Genomic DNA, 20,109 nt, shown 5'->3' with positions numbered 1-20,109 from the left:
GGTGTCTGTGTGTGTGATATGGTGTCTGTGTGTGTGATATGGTGTCTGTGTGTGTGATATGGTGTCTGTGTGTGTGGTATGGTGTGTGTGTGGCATGGTGCATGTGTGTGTTGCTTGCTGTGTGTGTGGCATGGTGTATGTGTGTGTGGCATGGTATATGTGTGTGTGTGGTAAGGGGTGTGTGTGTGTGGCTTGCTGTGTGTGTGGCATGGTGTATGTGTGTGTGTGGTAAGGGGTGTGTGTGTGGCATGGTATATGTGTGTGTGTGGTAAGGGGTGTGTGTGTGGCTTGCTGTGTATGTGTGGCTTGCTGTGTGTGTGGCTTGCTGTGTGTGGTGTGATGTTTTGGAGGTGCAGTCTCGCTCTGTGCCAGGGTGACCTCAGGCTCCTGCACTCCAGTGATCCTCCCATCCCAGCCCGCAACAGTTGGGACCGTCTCCTGAGACAGACGGGACCTCTTTACCTTTATCTCTCGCCCTCAAAGACTCTCGTTCCTCACTCTGTCTTCCTGAAGAGCCTATTATTTACACAAAGTGTCAATGACTTAATAATATCTTCAGATAGGGGCCATCATGAGAGGGTGTGGGTGTGGTGGCGGCTGTCTTCTATAAAAACCATACACGCTTGTGCTCACACTCAGCCAGCCGCACAGAAGGGAGCAGAGGACCCTGCCCCAGCGCCCTTCCCCAGGGTGGGTTCTCCTGTTTTGTTCTAGGCTGGGCTCCTAGCACTAGACCTTTCTGGTCTGAGTAGGTGCACACAGCAGCTCACTTTCCCTTGCTGCGCATGGTGAGTGGCATATTCCCATAGAGAAATCTGGAGAGAGAGGATGGGTCCAAGTCATTTTCAGAGATGGGGCTGGGGGGCTGGGAAGGTGGCTCAGTGGTCGAGCGCTTGCCTTGCATGTCTGAGGCCCTGGGTTCGATTCCTCAGCACCACATAAGCAAAAAGAAAAAAGCCGGAAGTGGCGCTGTGGCTCAAGTGGTAGAGCGCTAGCCTTGAGCTGAAGAGCTGAGGGACAGCGCCCAGGCCCAGAGTTCAGGCCTCACGACCGGATCCCCCCCCCCAAAAAAAAGAAAAAGAAAATGGATGGAAAGAAGGGGAAAGCGGGAGCCAGGGGGAGCCCAGCAGGATCAAGTGAGATGGAGACAGAGGAGGCTGGAAGGAGATCTGGGGCCAGCTCTGTGGGACTGATGCTCCCCTGGCTTTGACAAGGGGGTCATCATTCCTCTACATCTGACTGCAGCTGAGAGTGAATTTCCAATCTTTCTCATCAGTGATGTTTGCATCATTCCCATGCTTACAGGAAAAGCAATAGACCGTGACATAGAGGGTGTTTGAAGGAGTCTAAGAGAACACGATACTGGAGAGATAAGAAGAAATGTAGGCACTGGGCAGAATTTGTATTTACCTGTACAGCAGTAGTTTTAGTAAGTTTTTTTGTTTGTTTTGTTGGTCATGGGGCCTGAACTCTGGGCCTAGATGCTGTCCCTCAGCTCTTCAGCTCAAGGCTAGCACTCTACCACTTTAGCCACAGAACCACTTCCGGTTTTCTGGTGGTTTATTGGAGATAAGAGTTTCAAGGCCATGGGCTGGGAAGGTGGCTCAGTGGTTCAGTGCTTGCCTTGCATGCATGAGGCCCTGGGTTCGATTCCTCAGCACCACATAAGCAGAAAAAGCCGGAAATGGCGCTGTGGCTGTAGGGGTAGAGCGCTCGCCTTGAGATGAAGAGCTGAGGGACAGCGCCCAGGCCCAGAGTTCAGGCCCCACGATCGGACCAAAAAAAAAAAAAAGTTTCAAGGCCTTTCCTGCCAGGGCTGGCTTTGAACCATAATCCTCAGATCTCAGCCTAAGTAGCTAGGACTACAGGCGTGAGCCACTCGTACTTGGCAGTTTTAGTAGTTTTGAGAAGATGAAAATGTACATCAGGTTCACATTTGCAGATAAGGGAGCCAGTGCGAACAGTCCAGAGGGCTGGGTTTTGGGGCTCATAGCTATAATCCACACTACTCAGGAGGGTGAGATCTGAGAATAAGGTTCAAAGACAGGCTAGGTAGACAAATCTACTATTCTTTTTCCCAGCCCCAAATCTAATATTCTTTGTTGTTGTTGTTGTTGTTTTTTTTGGTTTTTTTTTGGGGGGGTCCGGTCGTGGGGCCTGAACTCTGGACCTGGGGGCTGTCCCTCAGCTCTTCAGCTCAAGGCTAGCTCTCTACCACTTGAGCCACAGCGCCACTTCCGGCTTTTTGCTTATGTGGTGCTGAGGAATCGAACCCAGGGCCTCATGCATGTAAGGCAAGCACTCTACCACTGAGCCACCTTCCCAGCCCCCAAATCTAATATTCTTATCTCCTATTAATCAGCAAAAAACCAGAACTGGTCAGGTGCTGTTGGCTCACACCTATATTCCTATCTACTTGGGAGGATGAGATCTGAGGATCAAAACCAGCCTGGGCAGAAAAGTCTGAGACTTTTCTCTCAAATTAATCTCAAAAAGCTAGAAATGGCACTTAAAAAAAATGGGGGAGGGGGGCTGGGAAGGTGGCTCAGTGGTAGAGCGCTTGCCTTGCATGCCTGAGGCCCTGGGTTCGATTCCTCAGCACCACATAAGCAAAATGAAAAAGCCGGAAGTGGCGCTGTGGCTCAAGTAGTAGAGCGCTAGCCTTGAGCTGAAGAGCTGAGGGAGAGTGCCCAGGCCCAGAGTTCAGGCCCCACGACCGGACCCAAAAAGAAAAAAGAAAAAGAAAAAAAAGAGGGCTGGTGATATGGCCCAAGTCATTGAGTTGAAATCCCAGTACTATCAAAAATCAAGCCGAGTGTTGGTGGCTCATGCCTGTAATCCTAGCTACTCAGGAGACTGATATCTGAGGATCAAGGTTCAAAGCCAGCCCAGGCAGGAAAGTCTGTGAGACTCTTATCTCCAATGAAACACCAGAAAACTGAAGTGGTGCTGTGGCTCAAGTGGTAGAGCGCTTGCCTTGAGCTGAAGACATGAGGGACAGCGCTCAGGCCCAGAGTTCAAGCCCCATGACCAAGACAGACAGACAGACAGACAGACAGACAGACAGACAGACAGACAGAGACACAGACACAGACACACAGACACACACAACCTGAGGGGCTGGGAAGGTGGCTCAGTGGTAGAGTGCTTGCCTTGTATGTATAAGGCCCTGGGTTTGATTCCTCAGCACCATATAAGCAAAAAAAGCTGGAAGTGGTACTGTGGCTCAAGTGGTAAAGCTCCAGCCTTGAGCTGAAGAGCTTAGGGACAGTGCCCAGCCCAGAGTTCAGGCCTCACGACCGACAAAAAAAAAAAAAAAACAAAACAAAAAAACCCTGAATGCAGAAAAGCTCTCAACTAAAACAAGGGGGTAGCTTTGGCGTGAGTCAAATATCATTTGTGAGGGAAGGACCCCTATCTCTGCCTTTACAAGCAGGCCTAGGCGCTGCCAAAGGATGCCTGGAGCAGACGGAGCAGCCTCCGGTGGACACCCAGGTGCCGTCCTGCAAGCACTGCCCCGAGGCAGATGCCCCCCGGGCTCTGCCATCACCCCTGAACCCAGTGCACAAAACAGCATGGAGCACGCAGCACAGCTGAGCCAAGGCACCTTGAATGGAAAGGGATGGGACTTCTAAAAGAACACAGAGGTGTACACACCAGTCAGTTATGTGAACAACTTCATAATAGTCCAGAGACTTTACTACTGAAATCCCCAGCTGAGCTATCTCAATCCATGGAAATAACCTAGGTCAGCAAGTATTTCTTAAGCACACAGCAGTATGCTAGGTCCAGATTCAAGAAGCATCTCTCTCTCTCCATCAGGAGCTCAGTTCTTCATTGGTGTGATATTTGTACATCAATAGCTAAACACTATAAGACAGGCAAGTACTCAGTACAAATAACTGACATCTGGCTTTACAGACTGCAGTTATTCATAGCTTAATGTTCAGCTTTAGAGCAAAGTATAAAATGATGAAAATTATACCACATACAGAAACTGCATCTTAAGGCATTCTATTTTTATCTCAAGAACCAGTTTAAATGGTTCTTCTGAGTTTTCAGTCCAGAGTTAAATAAAAATAATTATCACAATGTATCACTTCCAAGGCCTTCAGCAGCCCAGTGTGGCAGCTGCATCTCTGATCCTTGCCCTTAGAAGGTAGAGGAAGGTGATCCTGAGTTTGAGGTCAACCTGGGCTGCACAACGGAAACTCTCAAAAGCAATGACAAGCCAGGCACCCTGGTGGCACACATCAGTAACCCTAGCTACTCGGGAGGCCGAGAATGGGAGGAGCAGCGCTCTAGGGCAGCCTGGACAGAAAAGCAAAACCCTAATCCCAACTCAGAGCGAGGGCAGTTGTGTGTGCCTGGCATCTCATGCGGGAGGCTGCAATTGGAGGCAGCCTGGGCAAGAAAAGTGTTTGGTCTCTAGGGAGAGAAGCTAGATGCAATGGGACAGGCCTGTGATTCCAGCAACAAGAGGAAGCCTAAAAGTAGGTGGGTTGTATTTGGGTACATGTCACTGTGGGAAGCAAGAAATAACCAGTGAAGAACAAAAATTCAATAGCAAGATGGACCTGTGGCCTGTCCACTGGGCCGGGAGGCAGCAGGCGTGGATGCACCCACCTGCGAGCTTCTTGAGCGTAGCCGTGTTAAAGATGTTGAAGTAATGGACCCCAAAGACCTTCCCCAGAGACTTGCAGACCTCTGTGAGCTCGCCAAGGCATTTCTTAACCACCTCTTCCCGCTGAGACACTTTGGCCACTAAAGCTTTTTGTTTCTTCAAACTGCTGGAGTTTTCTGTTTCCATGAAGTTTACCTAGTGAGAGAAAGCCCAGGAGTGGGCAGATGCACAGCTGAAGCCAAGCAAGGCTGTGTTCAGGTTGGAATCAGCTGCACATCCATCTCAACGAGACTCCCCACTGTCTCGCTAATGGTTTACTGACCTGATAACCCTCCAGGCTCACCGACAGATGTGCGGTACTGGGATTTAGTTATGTTGGTGGTACTGGATTTTCAGATTCAATTTTAAGGTGCCAGTGGCTCATGTCTGTAATACTAGCTACTCAGATCTGAGGGTCCTGGTTGGAAGCCAGTTAGGCAAACAAATATGAGACTTTTATCTCCAATTAAGCAGCAAAAAGCTAGAATTAGAAGCATGGCTCATATGGTAGATTGTCAGCCTTGAGAAAAGTTCAAGGCTCTGAGTTTAAGACCCAGTCCCAGAACAACAGAACAACAAAACAGTAACAAAAGGATGTCTCTCCAGTTAAGATCAGAAGCTATTCCTCTAGGACAGTATACCTATGTTCAATGACTTAGCTTTGCAGTGGCTATCAGATGAAGATCTGGGCCAGCTTACCTTTAAGTGTCCACTCAGTACATTTTGGGCGTTGGTTCCTGGCATCATGTAGGCGATCGCCTGGTCATTGGCATTGATGAATAAGTCTTCATCCAGTATCTTGTCTAGAATCAGCTTCTTAAAGAGTCTCTCGGCATTGTGTCGGGAATAAGCAGCTCCCTTTCCGTACATGCCTGACTGAATCTTCGCACTCTTGCTCCCTAACAAGGCACAAAAAGTTAAGATGAGTAAGAACAGAGCCACCTATGGACAGCTTTGAGCAAGTAAGAGCTCAGCCCCTCCCCAGGACACCTGCAGACAAGATGACCTCACCCCACACAATGAGGGATCTGAACTCAACTCTAGCTTCAGTGGCTTCACAGAACTTTTGTTTTGTTTTTATTTTTTGGGTGCCGGGGAAGACTGGGATTGAATTCCATCCCTGATACATGCTGTCTGTGTTCTGCCCTGGACTACATCCCCAGCCCTTGCTTGCTTGTACTTTCCCTCATTTTATTTTTTTGGCAGTACTGGGGTTTGAACTCAGAAACGCTGTGCTTACTGGGCAGGTGTTGTACCACTTGAGCCATGTCTCCAGCAATTCTCATCGTTCTATACCATACCCAATGGAAACCACAGCAAAATGAGGTATGGCATTTACTTATTCATTTAGTCTGTTGTGGGGCCTGAACTCTGGGCCTGGGCGCTGTCCCTCAGCTCTTCAGCTCAAGGCTAGGCTCTACCACTTGAGCCACAGTGCCACTTCTGGCTTTTTTTGTTTATGTGGTGCTGAGGAATGGAACACAGGGCGTCATGCATTGGAGGAAGCATTCTACCACTGAGCCACTTTCCCAGCCCCAGGTATAGCATTTAAAATGTTACATTTTCAGCTCACAAATATTAGAAACATAGACTCTAATAGACTGAAAACAGCTTTACAAACTGTTACAGAGTAACAGACCATTCTCCACAGAATGCAGACTAGAGCTTCACTTCATATTCAAGCTGTCATAACTACTAACACTTTTCTTGGAAACTTTCACTGTAATAATCTACAGTGATGTGATGGTAATGATGATCAGAATTAGCAGTTATCTTGGTAAGCTTTTTTAAATTTTTTTTTGTCGGTTGTGGGGCTTGAACTTGGGGCCTGGGCATCATCCATGAGCTCTTTTGCTCAAAGGTATGCTCTACCACTTTGAACATTAACCAGAGATAAGAATGTCACAGCCAGGGGCTGGGAAGTTGGCTCAGTGGTAGAGCGCTTGCCTTGCATGCCTGAGGTCCTGGGTTCGATTCCACAGCACCACATAAGCAAAAAGAAAAAACCCAAGTGGAGCTGTGAGTCAAGTGGTAGAGCGCTAGCCTTGAGCTGAAGAGCTGAGGGACAGTGCCCAGGCCCAGAGTTTAGACCCCACGATCGGACCCAAAAAAAAAAAAAAAAAAAGAATGTCACAGCCAGCCCTTCTTGCCCAGGCTAGATTTGAACTGCAATCCTCAGGTATCAGTCCTCTGAGTAGCTAGGATTATGGGCAGGAACCACTGGTACTGGGCTTTTTTTTTTTTTTTTTGTCCCAAGACAGGGTCTGTGTGGTTGGCCTGAGCACTGTCCATCAGCTCTTGAGCTCAAGGCTAGAGCTCTATTACCTGAGCCACAGCGCCTCTTCTGGCTTTTTCTGATTAGTGGTGGTGAGGAATTGAACCCAGGGTGTCATGCATGCAAGGCAAGTACTCTACCACTGAGCCACCTTCCCAGGCCAGTCTTTTTTTTGGTTGTGGGGCTTGAACTCTGGGCCTGGGTGCTGTCTCTCAGCTCTTAAAGCTCAGGGCGAGTGCTTTCCACAGAGCCACTTCCGGTTTTCTGAGTAATTTACTGGAGATAAGAGACTCACAGACTTTCCTGCCTGGGCTAGCTTTGAACTGTGATCCTCAGATCTCAGCCTCCTGAGCAGCTAGGATTATAGGCGTGAGCCACTGGCACCTGGCTTGGCCTTGATTCTTCTTCCAGCCTCAGTCTCCTGCGGGCTAGCTGGCTCTCGGTGAAACCTATCACCTAGCGTCTCTACATACTTTCCGCCTGTGACATGATTGTGTCGTACAGAGCTGCAGAGCTGGACTGCGGGCCTCGGTGGGCCACAGGCTAGTGCAGCCGTCTCTGTGTGCCAGGCACCCTCTTCCTTAGTCTCTGGTCTCTATAATTGTTGATACTAATGTGATGTCAGTCTGGTTGTCTGGTTTTAGTTCCTTTTTTTTCCCCTAAGCTTTCAGATGGCCTCGGAAGTGGTCCAGAATATACCACGATAGCATAAAAATTATTCCAAGCAGAAGGCATTTCAGTTCCTGAAATCTTTTTTATTATCTGCCCCAAAAAGCAGAAGGCAGAGCCTCCAAAAAGAACTCTAAAGAGCTCACTTGTCAGAGCCCTCCCTGGGAACAGCAGGGAAGGGGGAATCTTGTAAGAAGCCATCTAGATCACACCCACCGGACACTGACACAGAGACCCCAGTTTGCACCTAATTGCCTAAGGGCTTATTTTTACTTCCTAAAAGTCAACTGTTTACCTGTAAGTTCCACTACCCTCTCTCCACACCCTATAAAGATGGTATGCAGGCTAGCTTCTTAGGGGGCAGAGACTGTAAGGTCTGCCCAGGAGACCCCATCTCAAACTAAAGCAAAAATGTGGGCTGAGGTCATGGCTCATCTAGTAGAGTGTGCTTGTTGACATGTGCCAAGGCCCAGTTTTCAAATGCTTGTGAGCGTGCACTCACACACATAATGACAGCAGACAAGTTCCACATTCTCAATGTCCTCTTTTGAGCTTCTGAGTCACCTTTTTTGTGTCTGAATTCCTATACACATAAATAGATGTGTTTCTTCTCATGCTACGTTATCTTTTGTCAGGTTGATCTGCAAGCTCCAGACCGAGTCAGAGAATGCAGAGAGAGAAGCGCAATTTTCCTCTGTTATGATTTCTCTCTTGGTAATCTCAAATCTCACAGAATTTTTTTATTTTTGGGGTGCCAGTACTCAGATCCTGGGCATTGTCCCTTAGATTTTCATTCAAGGCTGGCACTCGACTACTAATTGAATCACTCTTGCTTTTTTGTGGTTAACTGGAGAAAAGAATCCCATAGACTCTTTTTTTTTTTGGCTCTGGCTGCCTTCACACTTGGATCCTCAGATCTCAGCCTCCTGAGCAGCTAGGCTCACAAAGACATAAGCTATGAGGGCCCAACTTCCCCCCCCCCAAGCAGGAGTAAATTCAAACAGAAAGACATACAACTTACCCAGGAAAATGTCAACCAGCATGTTCATAGTGAATCTTCCAGCAGGACCTGCGCTTCTCATTCCCTGGGACAAACTATGCTCTTGAACAAATCTTACAATGTTTTTCACATCATCAGTCACGTCTCTTGTTTTATACTCCTGTAAATAAAAAAATTACCTTCTGCCACAATGATAGTTGGACTGCCAGAGTTTACTATGTAAACTTACAATTCATCTGCCTCCTAAAACCTAGACTAAAACCCAAGGTGTTATACATGCTTGTTCTAGAATAATCTGCAATTCCACTAAACTTTATTCCTGCTTACTCCAGATGCCGTTTTCATCTTTCAACTGCCTGACGGCACACTGTGGGCTAGGGGGACTGCACCACTTGAACCACACCCTCGTCCTTTTTGCTTTTAGAATCTCATGCTGAGTCTGGGCTGCCCCCAGAGCCCTCCTGCCCCTACCTCCACACCGGCCTCACACGCGCCTTTGTTGCAGGCAACAAACTGAGGGCCTCCGCTCTCAGATGGTTTTTTTGGCTCAAGGCTGGTGTTTTTGGCCTCTTGAGTAGTAAGGATTACAAGCATGAGCCACTGGTATCTAGCACGCATTACTATTGCATTTAAATAAATAAATAAGGGCTAGGAATATAGCTTAGTGGTACAGTGCTTGTCTAGCATGCATGAAGCCCTGGGTCAATTCCTCAGTACCATAAAAGCAGAAAAAGCCAGAAGTGGCAATGTGCCTCAAGTGGTAGAGTGCTAGCCTTGAGCAAAAGAAGCTCTGGAACAGTGCCCAGGCGTTGAGATCAAGTCCCAGGACTGGGAAAAAAACAGAAAGAAAGAAAGAATGCAAGTCTGCCTCCCTTCAAGTCTAAGACTTGAGCCCCCAGCACTCTGCAGACATGCTGAACAAAATACCAGATGTGAAAGCAATTCTTTATCAGTAAAGCATGGCAAGCATTAAAACATAAAATCAACGGAAGAAACGGTAACCCTTGAGTACACACCCTAATAATAACAGTAACATTACATTAAAAACACAAAAGCCCAGCATGATGGGTAGGGAAGTACCTGATAACTTGAAAGCATCCCCAGGTTGCTTCAAGATAAATGACAGTGGACTCATTCAGCCCAGCAGAGCCCAATTTACCACGCCCCTCAGCTCCCAGGGGTTGGGATTACACAAGCTCATTCTTCTCCTTCTCCTCTCCTCTTCCTCCTCTTCCCCCTCCCACTCCTTCTTCTCCTCCTCCTCCTCCTCGTCCTCCTGTTCCTATTCCCCCTCCTCCTCCTCCTCCTCCGGACCTGGGTTCTGTCCCTCAGCTCTTCAGCTCAAGGCGAGCACTCTACCACATGAGCCACAGCACCCTTCAGATTTTCAGTGGTTTATTGAGCTGACTTTGAACTGCGATCCTCAGGGCAGCCTCCTGAGTAGCTAGGATGACAAGCATGAGCCATCAGTACTGGGTGTCCCTGAGCTGCTTTTGCTCAAAGGTAGCACTCTACCACTTGAGCCACAGCACCACTTCTGGCTTTTTCTGTGTATGTGGTACTGAGGAACCAAACCCAGGGCTTCATGCATGCAAGGCAAGCACTCTACCACTGAGCCACCTTCCCAGCCCAAGGCTCGTTCTGTTTTGTTTTGCTTTTTGGTCATGGGGCCTGAGCTCTGGGCCTGGGCTCTGTCCTTCAGCTCAAGGTTAGTATTCTATCACTTGAGCCACAGCACCATTTCCAGCTATTTCTGCTTATGTGGTGCTGAGGAATAAAACCTAGGGCCTCTCTTCCACTGAGCCACATTCCCAATCCTTTGTTCTTCTTTACAGTAAAAACAAATATACCCCTCCTAAATGAAACTCCAAGTAATTCCAATTGAAACTGAATTGAAACATAGTACGTATTATTGCTCTTGTGAAAATAAGATCTCTAAATATAGGCTATACTTGAATTCGGAACCTTTTCACCTACCCACGTTGTATCTTTTTGACGTATTAATGGTATTTCTGAAATACCAATCTTATCGCTAGCAGTGCACACAAATAACCTCAATCATTTGGGTAGGTAGAGGACCGGTACATTTTCTTACAGTCGTCTAGTGCTAAAGAAAAGATATCCCACAAACCACTTCAAAAACCTTCGCATTACCAAGTGCGGCAGGGCAGTTCGCCTCGCTGCCTCTCGAAAGCCACGCACCAACTTCTAACTTGGACTTACTGTTTCCAACTAAGAGAAGAAAAATAAGTGGCCAATTTTCTTAACTACCAATGAATTTTAAAATTTCTTATTTTACCTTTGTCTTACTGCAGTTGTCACAAGAAACATCTGGGTATTTCTTACAAAAATGAGGGTTAAATCCATTTTCACCAAAGTAAGCCAAAAGTTGTATTCTCCTACATTCAGTTATATTTTCACAGTAATGTACCATGCTATACAAATTGTTGAAATGAGTTTCTCTTGTATGACGGTTTCCGTCTTTTTCCACTGGAAAAGATAAGAGTATAATAAAATGTACACATTATATGGGAAACTAGAGGAACATAAAGGCAATATTTTTTTTGTTTTTGTTTTTTGCTAGTTCTGGGGCTTAAACTTGGCACTATCCCTGAGATTTGCTCAAGGATAGCACTCTACCCAAAGTCACAGTGCCATTTCTGGCCATTTCTGCTTGTGTGGTACTGAAGAATTGAATCCAGGGTTTCGTGCATGCTAGGCAAGCACTTTACCACTAAGCCATATTCCCAGCCCACATAAAGGCAATATTAAGTCCACAGAACCTCCCCTTTTTGAGAAGGAAAGGATAGAAACGAGTCATTGCATGAACACAGAACTTCCCCTTTTTGAGAAGGAAAGGGTAGAAAGGAGTCATTGCATGAACAAAGCGTCCACACAGCACCAGCAGGACTCTGCTCTCCTGGCAGAGCCTGTACTCTTGGATTGTGCAATCAGATCTCTCACTACTGGCTGTCCTGCTAGTTCTCTCCTCCAAGGTCACAAGGTAAAATTAAAGGAAACCCATGGGGGAAGCCATTTCTTCCTGTACCATGGGACAAGGTCTGCCCAGGCTGGCTTCACATGAGCATCTATCAACTCCTACGCTTGAGTGATTCCCTGGTTTCAGCTTCCCTAGTAGCTGGACCTCAGCATGAGCCACTGCACCTGATTTTCTTCCTTTTTTTCTTTTTCTTTTTTTGCAAGTCCTAGGGTTCCAACTCTGGCCTGGCTCTTCCCTGAACTCTTTTTGCTCAAGGATAGAGCTCTACCACTTTGAGCCACAACTCCACTTCTGACTTTGTAGTGATTAATTGGAGATAAAGGTTGTCTCTCCGCCTTTCCTGCCCGGGCCCGGCAGGATCCTCAGATCTCAGCCTCCGGGTAGCTAGGATTATAGGTATGAACACCAATGGCACCAGGCTGTGGCTCGGGGCTTAGCCTTTTTCTCTCAAGACTGACACTCCACCACTTGAGCCACACTTCTTCTGGCTTCTTCCTGGTTATTCTCTGGGCTGGCTTTGAACAGTGATCCTCAGATCTCAGCCTCCTGAGTAGCTAGGATGACAGGCGTGAGCCACCCGCGCCTGGCTGGCTTGTTTTATTTCTAAAGCGGGACAGGATGGTGGTATGTGCACACCCATCATTTATCCTTGTCTTTGTTTGAAATACATATTATATGCAAGGATGCATGAGAAAGTTGGGCCTGGAAGGATAAAAGGGCAAGGGTACACAGCATGGTTTGCAAATTGTCCGCTTTGTACATATCTGTATCATTTGAGCTTATATAACAAGCACATGCTACTCATATAGCAAAAATGAAGTAAAACAAGATTTCTACTCTGTATGAGCATCTGTATTTTTCTTGAACTACATAAGGAAACCAAGACGTGAAGTATCACAATAGGCGGGCGCCAGTGGCTCACGCCTGTAATCCAAGCTACTGAGGAGGCTGAGATCTGAGGACCACGGTTCAAAGCCAGCCTGGGCACAAAAGTCCATGAGACTCTCTTATCTCCAATTAACCACCAGAAAACCAGAAGTGGTGCTGTGGCTCAAGCGGTAGAGCACTCGTCTTGAGCTGAAAAAAGCAGGGATAGTGCCCAAGCCAAGAGTTCAAGCCCCATGACCGAACAAAAAAAAAACAAAAAAAACCCCACAACAACAACAACAAAGCAAAGTATCACAGTAACAAGAGTGGACTGGTCTCAGGGACAGGTGAGAGAAGTCCCCAGTGGAGCCTGGCTTACTCATTATAAGTCTCTTCAGTCTGGTCACGTCATGATAGGTGTAGAAGAGCAGGCAGTGAGATATTTCCCCATCTCTCCCAGCCCTGCCAGACTCCTGGTAGTAACCCTCCACAGACTTCGGGAGCGATGCATGAATCACAAATCGCACGTCAGGTTTGTCAATCCCCATTCCAAATGCAATCGTCGCGCAGATAACCTGGTGTAAAGTCAAGCCCTGTTAGATGCACGAAGTGTGAAGAGGAATGTGCTAGCGGCAGACATGTCCCGAAGCTCAGCCCTTCTGTGACTATAAAACATACTCCTCGCACCACTCCCGACTGTGCCTCTAAGACAGGATTCTCCTATTGATAACGTGCAGTTCCAGTGAGACCCGAGGTGATAAAGATGCTCAGGACTGGCAGGGCCTCTCCTGTGTGGTATCACCACGGGCAGTTTCTGATGTGGTGCGGGGGGCAGTGCTGACATCATGAGCTGTGACACTGATTCAGAGGCGATGGGAGTGCAGAGGACGGAGGCACAGAGGCTCGGTGCCTGCTCCCCGGCCCCCGCTCCCCTGCCCCCGTCCCCCTGCCCCCGCCCCCCGCCCCCGCTCCCCTGCCCCCGCTCCCCCGCCCCCGCTCCAGGTCAGTTTCCTATGACACTGGCCAATCGCACACTAGTCCTTTATTTTTTTATTTTTATTTTGGGGTCTGGTCGTGGGGCCTGAACTCTGGGCCTGGGCGCTGTCCCTCAGCTCTTCAGCTTAAGGCTAGTGGTCTATCACTTGAGCCACAGCACCACTTCCGGCTTTTTTCTTTTTGCTTATGTGGTGCCGAGGAATCGAACCCAGGGCTTCATGCATGCGAGGCAAGTGCTCTACCACTGAGCCACCTTCCCAGCCCTCTCCTATATTTTTAAGCGCTGATTTCACAGTCAAAGCTTATAAAATTTTAGTTGAAACTAGAGAGAAGCCTGAGGAGGTGCTTATGCTAAAATAAAGAAAAGGCCAGGGACCATCTATGTGGGCCCAGATGAATTACTTGGTGAAAGTGAGGTGGTACTGGATTTCAGGAGCTTGATCACTCACTTGCAAATTTAGAATCTATTGGCTGGGAATGTGGCTTAGTGGTAACTCTACCACTTGCGTAGCATGCACGAAGCCCTGGGTTCCATTCCTCAGTACCACATAAACAGAAAAAGCCAGAAGTGGCACTGTGGCTCAAGGTGTACAGTGCTACCCTTGAGCAAAAGCACACTCAGAAACAGTGCCCAGGCCCTGAGTTCAAGACCAGGACTGGCAAAAAAAAAAAAAAAAATTTAGGACCTACTTAACCCAGACCAAAATGTTCTATCTCAGGCAAAATTACATTACACCAATAAAGCTGCAAGTCTTTTTTTAGCACTTAAAAAAAAATGAATTGCTACGGCAAGAACAGGATTTCAAAAGCGACGAAGTATCTAGCAAGCAGACTGAGTCTTAATGACATGATTCAACAGCCAGGACATGAGGCCCTGCAAGCTGCTGGGCACAATGATCAACACAGGGCACGGCGGCGGCCTGCACTTGTCTAAATTTATGACACTTTGGTCCAAAGGAGCTCTTCCTGCAGAGAAAAAAATCTACCGTGGTCGCTAGTGAGGACGAGGTGCCTGCCCACAGCTTCTCCAGCGAGGCCTGCGGGCCTGCAGCCTCCGGGGGTAGATAGGCATCTGGAGGCGAGGAGCTGGCTGCAGGCGCCCAGCAGGCCACGTGGTGCCAGCTCCTTCCGAAAGCTCTGACGTCTTTCACCAGAACTGGCTTTGTTGAACTGTAACTTCCCTCTTTATTTCTGTTTTAAACACTTCAAGCAACAATTATCCTTTTGGAGGAAAACAACCAAGTTTGTTGTTTTTTTGGAGCGCTACCATTTGAGCCACACGTCCACTTACAGCCTTTTTTTTTTTTTTGGGTCAGTCATGGGGCTCAAACTCTGGGCCTGGGCGCTGTCCCTCAGCTCTTCAGTTCAAGGTGAGTGCTCTACCACTTGAGCCACAGCACCACTTCTGGTTTTCTGAGTGGTTTATTCGTGGTAAGTCTCATGAGACTCTTATCTCCTATTAATCACCGAGAAAGCCAGAAGTAGCAGAGCACTAGCCTTATACAACAAACTTTCCTGCCCAGGCTAGCTTTGAACTGTGATTCTCAGATCTCAGCATCTAAGTAGCTAGGATGACAGGCATGAGCCGCACGTGCCTGGCACCATCTCCAGTCTTCTTGTGCGTGTTTGCTTGTGTGTTATGTAGGCCTGCCTCTTGTATGTGCTTATGTCTGAGCGTGTCACCTGGCAGCCATCCTGATTGATCCACTTGTGCTGCACCTCGTCCCTGGCAGAGTCGCTGAGGCCAGCATGGTAAGCCAGCGCAGCAAGGCCGTCCTTCTGTAACGTGTCGGCCATAGTGTCGCACTCGCGCCTAGAGAGGCAGTAGATTATCCCTGAGTCATCTGCCAAGAAACAGAAACAGCACTGAGAAGTCAACACACAGCAGCCTCAAGCAGAGCTCAGTGAGCTCACAGCACAGGACAAGGCACAGCAAGGAATTCGTGGCCCTGGAACCAGAATCCTGGTTCTCTGGAGACCAGCGCCAAAGCAGGAAGGAGCCTTAATACAAGCCTGGAAGGTGCCGAGCGAGGGCCATGTGTACCCGGAGCCTAGGAAATTCCTTTTGACTCAGTTTTCTCCCCAGGAAACTAACCTACCTAGATTAAGTAGAACAGGACATACACTAAGTTTTTATCATTTTAAAAATTAGAAATATTTAATGGCTAATATAAAGGGAATGACTAAGGCAGGACTGTGTAAAAGCTATGGGGAAATGCTCATGACATAGGGTGGCGTGGAAAACTACTCTGAACTCGAGTCTCACTTCAGCTAATACAACCCACAGGCAAACAGGAGGGCAGGGCAGAGGCTCTCAGCAAAGGGCTGCACCATCCACACTGACAGAGGCCAATTACAACACAGATGCTAGGGCTGTTATTTAACCCAATGGGATTTGAGAGAATTGAGCTGCAAGATGCTGCTCCATAAATAACAACTTAGTGCTACGATAATGAAAAAAAAAGGCTAATATGCAATACTTTATATTCTGTGGTATTAAATAAACATAACTCATCACATGGCCCAACTCACATGGGTGATGCTTTCTGATCCACTCCAAGCAATCAAACGCTACTTTCTTAGGCTTTTTCGGTAATACGTAGTATTTCAGATTGTGCCTGTTAAAGCTCATACTAAACCTAAAAGAAGTGGCAAACATAAAATCAAGTTATTACAAACATAAAATTAAGAAAACAGTCACTGCTACAGCAAGGGAAATGACAGTCCTGACAAAATTCCTGAAGTTACTTGAGCTAATTTGGGCATGACAATCTGGGTTCCATTATATCTTGACTAAGGTTGTACTGAAGCTCGTATTAAAAATGGTGAACAGGGGCTGGGAAGGTGGTTCAGTGGTAGAGTGCTTGCCTTGCATGCATGAGGCCCTAGGTTCGATTCCTCAGCACCACATAGGCAGAAAAAGCTGGAAGCGGTGCTGTGGCTCAAGTGGTAGAGCACTAGCCTTGAGCTGAAGAGCTGAGGGACAGCGCCCAGGCCCAGAGTTCAGGCCCCATGACTGACAAAAAAAAAAAAATTACAAAATGGTGAACCAGCTGGGTGCCGGTGGCTCACGCCTGTCATCCTAGCTACTCAGGAGGCTGAGATCTGAGGATCACGGTTCAAAACCAGCCCAGGTGAGAAAGTCCATAAAACTCTTATCTCCAATAAACCAATCAGAAAACTGGAAATGGTGCTATGAAGTGGCAGAGCGCTCACCTTGAGCTGAAGAGCTGAGGGACAGTGTTCAAGCCCAGAATTCACGACCAACCAAAAAAAAAAAAATGGAACATTTCTAGGCCAAGCATGTCCATCTTGTGCCACTGGAAAGTGCTCTGTGAGATCTGGATTCAAGCGGCACTCTGCTTCTGTTTTAGGAACTAGGACCACTACTATAGTTCATGTGAACTGAAAACAAATCAAAATCTTTCAATGTGAGGAAATCGATCTACTTGGCTGATCGATTTGTCAACAAAGACTGGCTCCACTAATGAAGTTACACACCAGTCATTCTCCAGTATTTCAATGGGCTAATATGCAACCACAAAGTTTTGACAAAATGACATTTAATAACACATCACACAATAAAAACATCTTGTAAAAAAAAAAAAACAAACCCAAAAACAATGATTGGAGCCAAGTGCTATAGGCTCATGTCTATAATCCTAGCTACTAAGGAGGATGCAATCTGAGTATGATGGTTCCAAGTCAGTCAGGGGCCGGGCACCGGTGGCTTATGCCTGTAATCCTAGCTACTCAGGAGGCTGAGATCTGAGGATCACGGTTCAAAGCCAGCCTGGGCAAGGAAAGTCCGTGAGACTCTTATCTCCAATAAACCATTTGAAAACCGGAAGTGGCACTGTGGCTCAAGCGGTAGAGCTCTCCTTGAGCTGAAGAGCTGAGGGACAGCGCCCAAGCCCAGAGTTCAAGACCCACGACCGACAAAAAAAAAAGACAAAAAAAAAAAAAGTTAGTCAGGGAAGGAAAGTCTATGAGATTCTTATATCTAAGTAACCACCTAAAAATCAGAATTGGAGCTGTGGCTCAAAGTGGTAGAGCACTAGCCATGAGCAAAAAGAGTTCAGGAACAAGGCCCAGGCCCTGAGTTCAAGCCCGACAACTAACTGTGACAACCACTCCCCCCTCCCCCCCAAAAAAAGATTTGATTTCCAAATACACTAGCCATAGGATACAAGGTCCTTGTCAAAAAACATAGTAAAAACATTTCATAGTCATTAAAGAAGTTACAGTCAAGTTTTAAAAGCATATATTTCCCACAAAAGTGAATAACTAATGATATTGCTTATTTTGCCAGTCAAATAGTTTCATAGTCTTTGCCTCCCACAAAATTTGGAGGATTTAATTGAGATGTCAGCTGACAGATCATTAAAAATAATTTTTGATGACAGATCATGATGTAATTTTGGCATATACTTCAGAGAAATTCAAATAATTGAGTGTTACTGCTATAATAAAATCCTTTCACTCTCATTCATGTTTATGTAAGTAACATTTCTCAGGGTTGACATTTATAAAAGAAGTACTGATTCAACTCATCTGTAGATATATGAACTAATTGAAAAACAAAAGTCCTATTTCATTAAAACACATACTAAAATTTGTGCTCAAAATGTGTTTTTTTGTTGTTGGTGGTGGTCATGGGGCTTTAAGTCTGGGCCTGGACACTGTCCTTCAGCTCTTCAGCTCAAGTCTAGCACTCTACCACTTGAGCCACAGCTCTTCTTCCTGCTTTTTCTGCTTATGTGGTACTGAGGAATCAAACCTTGTACATCATGCATGCAAAGTAAGCACTCTACCACCGAGCCATCTTCCCAGCCCCAAAATTACGTTAAGCCTCTGATTATATAAAATAATATTTATCAAATTGAATTCTAGCAAATGGGAAAAAATGTCAAAATACATGCAAGCTGAGCATGGTGGTACATAACTGTGGTCTCAGAAATTTGAGAAACAAAGGTGGAAGGATCAGTTGTAGCCTGGGAAACAGCAAGAGTATGTAAAAGAAACACATGTACACGCGCACACACACACATTGTTCCAATCATTTCTACGTGACCGATGACTTTAATAATTCAATACAGATGAAACTTTTGATACAGATTAAAAGACCAATTTTATTTATATGTATACTTTTCCTACAGTGAAGTATAACATAGGCAAAAAAGTCTGTATATAAAATTACTGTCTTGGGGCTGAGAAGGTGGCTCAGTGGTAGAGTGCTTGCCTTGCACGCATGAGGCCCTGAGTTCAATTCCTCAGCACCACATAAACAGAAAAGGCTGGAAGTGGCGCTGTGGCTCAAGTGGTAGAGCGCTATAGCCTTGAGCTGAAGAGCTGAAGGACAGCGCCCAGCCAAGAGTTCAGCCCCACAACCAGACTCCCCCCCCCAAAAAAGTTCAGGAACAGTGCCCAGACCCTGAGTTCAAGCCCGCGGGCTGGCAAAACCAATCAATTAACCAATCAAACACTTCTATTCAATCTCTATGTGGAATGTTCAGACTAGGCAAAGAAATTTGGGGGCAGAAAGCAGTCGAGGGCTGCTGAGGGCAGAGGGGGAAGGCGCGGCTGGTAGTACGTATGGAATCTTTCAAAGGAGGCAGAAATGTCCCAGAGTTAGCAGTGGTGATGGTCCTACAGTGCTATGAACAAACCACAAACACCTCAATTACATAAATAGATGAACTCTACTGCGTCTAAATACAGCCGTCTCAACCTTTTAGAAAACCACCCACCCTGTAATACCTGCTTTCTTTATAAAACTGTCTGACGGCTCCTCGCTGCTGGTCTTTTCAATGGATATAATATTACATTGCCTTCCGAGTTCCAGCAGCCCGCACCTACATCTCCATCCGCTACTTCTGCTTATGCATTTTGGAATAGAAATTAAAGGGTTTTGAGGTTTAAGCCATTACTGCAATACTTGCTAACTGCGTGAACTTCTCTAAGTTAATACCTTGCCTCCCTTTCTTTATCTGTCAAAGAGAAACAGGACATACACTTCCTAAAACTTGTTTTCGTATATAAAAAGCCACATGAAGTGCCCAGAGCAGCGCCTGGCACACTGGGTAGGCTAGGTACGAACAGGGCTTTAAATACTTGCGTCTGGACAACTTACACCTGCGGGCTGAGGATCTTCAGCTGGGTGAGGATGTCCTTTTGCACCCTGGGGTTCGCGGTGGCCGTGAGCGCCATCACGGGGACCAGAGGGAACTTCTGGCGAAGCATGTTCATTCGTTTGTAATCCTGACGGAAATCATGTCCCCACTAGTAGGAGAAAAACACATTCTTTTCAGTGATTTGTATCTTGTGTCCAAGCCAACACGTCCCCCGGTGAAGAACCACGTTACTCTCCAGCATAGCGGGCACTCCCTGGGCGCGTCTGGCCCCAGGTCTGAAGATACAGACGTGAGTGCCAGTATGAACGGACACCCCGAGGCAGGAGCGGGCTTACCTGACTGACACAATGTGCTTCATCAATAACGAAACGGGCCAAGAGCTTCCTCTCATACAAATTCTCCAGTGTGGAGATCAGCCTGTTACTCGCACACACCTAGACCAGCAACAAGACATATTCAAACACATGGCCTCAGTGTCTGCTGTCTTTAATTTCCATTACACTC

General features: G+C 46.8%; 1 protein-coding gene across 3 annotated transcripts in view; it reads right to left on the bottom strand.

Moving 5' to 3' along the window:
- Blm (Bloom syndrome, RecQ helicase-like) overlaps positions 1-20,109 on the bottom strand; it is a 53,425-nt gene that overhangs the window by 8,369 nt on the left and 24,947 nt on the right. For 2 of the 3 annotated variants that reach the window (XM_013012193.1, XM_013012191.1), the window contains 9 exons: positions 19,941-20,039; positions 19,605-19,753; positions 16,004-16,110; positions 15,155-15,315; positions 12,855-13,050; positions 10,907-11,097; positions 8,629-8,767; positions 5,363-5,562; positions 4,627-4,819 (listed from right to left, as the gene is read on the bottom strand). In XM_013012193.1, the coding sequence (XP_012867647.1) occupies positions 4,627-4,819; positions 5,363-5,562; positions 8,629-8,767; positions 10,907-11,097; positions 12,855-13,050; positions 15,155-15,315; positions 16,004-16,110; positions 19,605-19,753; positions 19,941-20,039 (1,435 nt within the window). Of the gene's footprint in view, positions 1-4,626; positions 4,857-5,362; positions 5,563-8,628; positions 8,768-10,906; positions 11,098-12,854; positions 13,051-15,154; positions 15,316-16,003; positions 16,111-19,604; positions 19,754-19,940; positions 20,040-20,109 lie in introns of those variants that run through there. The other variant, XM_013012192.1, reaches the window with a different exon arrangement.

Source organism: Dipodomys ordii, unplaced genomic scaffold, assembly GCF_000151885.1.
Source record: "Dipodomys ordii isolate 6190 unplaced genomic scaffold, Dord_2.0 Scaffold15, whole genome shotgun sequence".
Classification (NCBI taxonomy): Eukaryota; Metazoa; Chordata; class Mammalia; order Rodentia; family Heteromyidae; genus Dipodomys; species Dipodomys ordii.
Note: the sequence above shows the minus strand (reverse complement) of the source record. Positions and strands in the feature narration are given on the sequence as shown.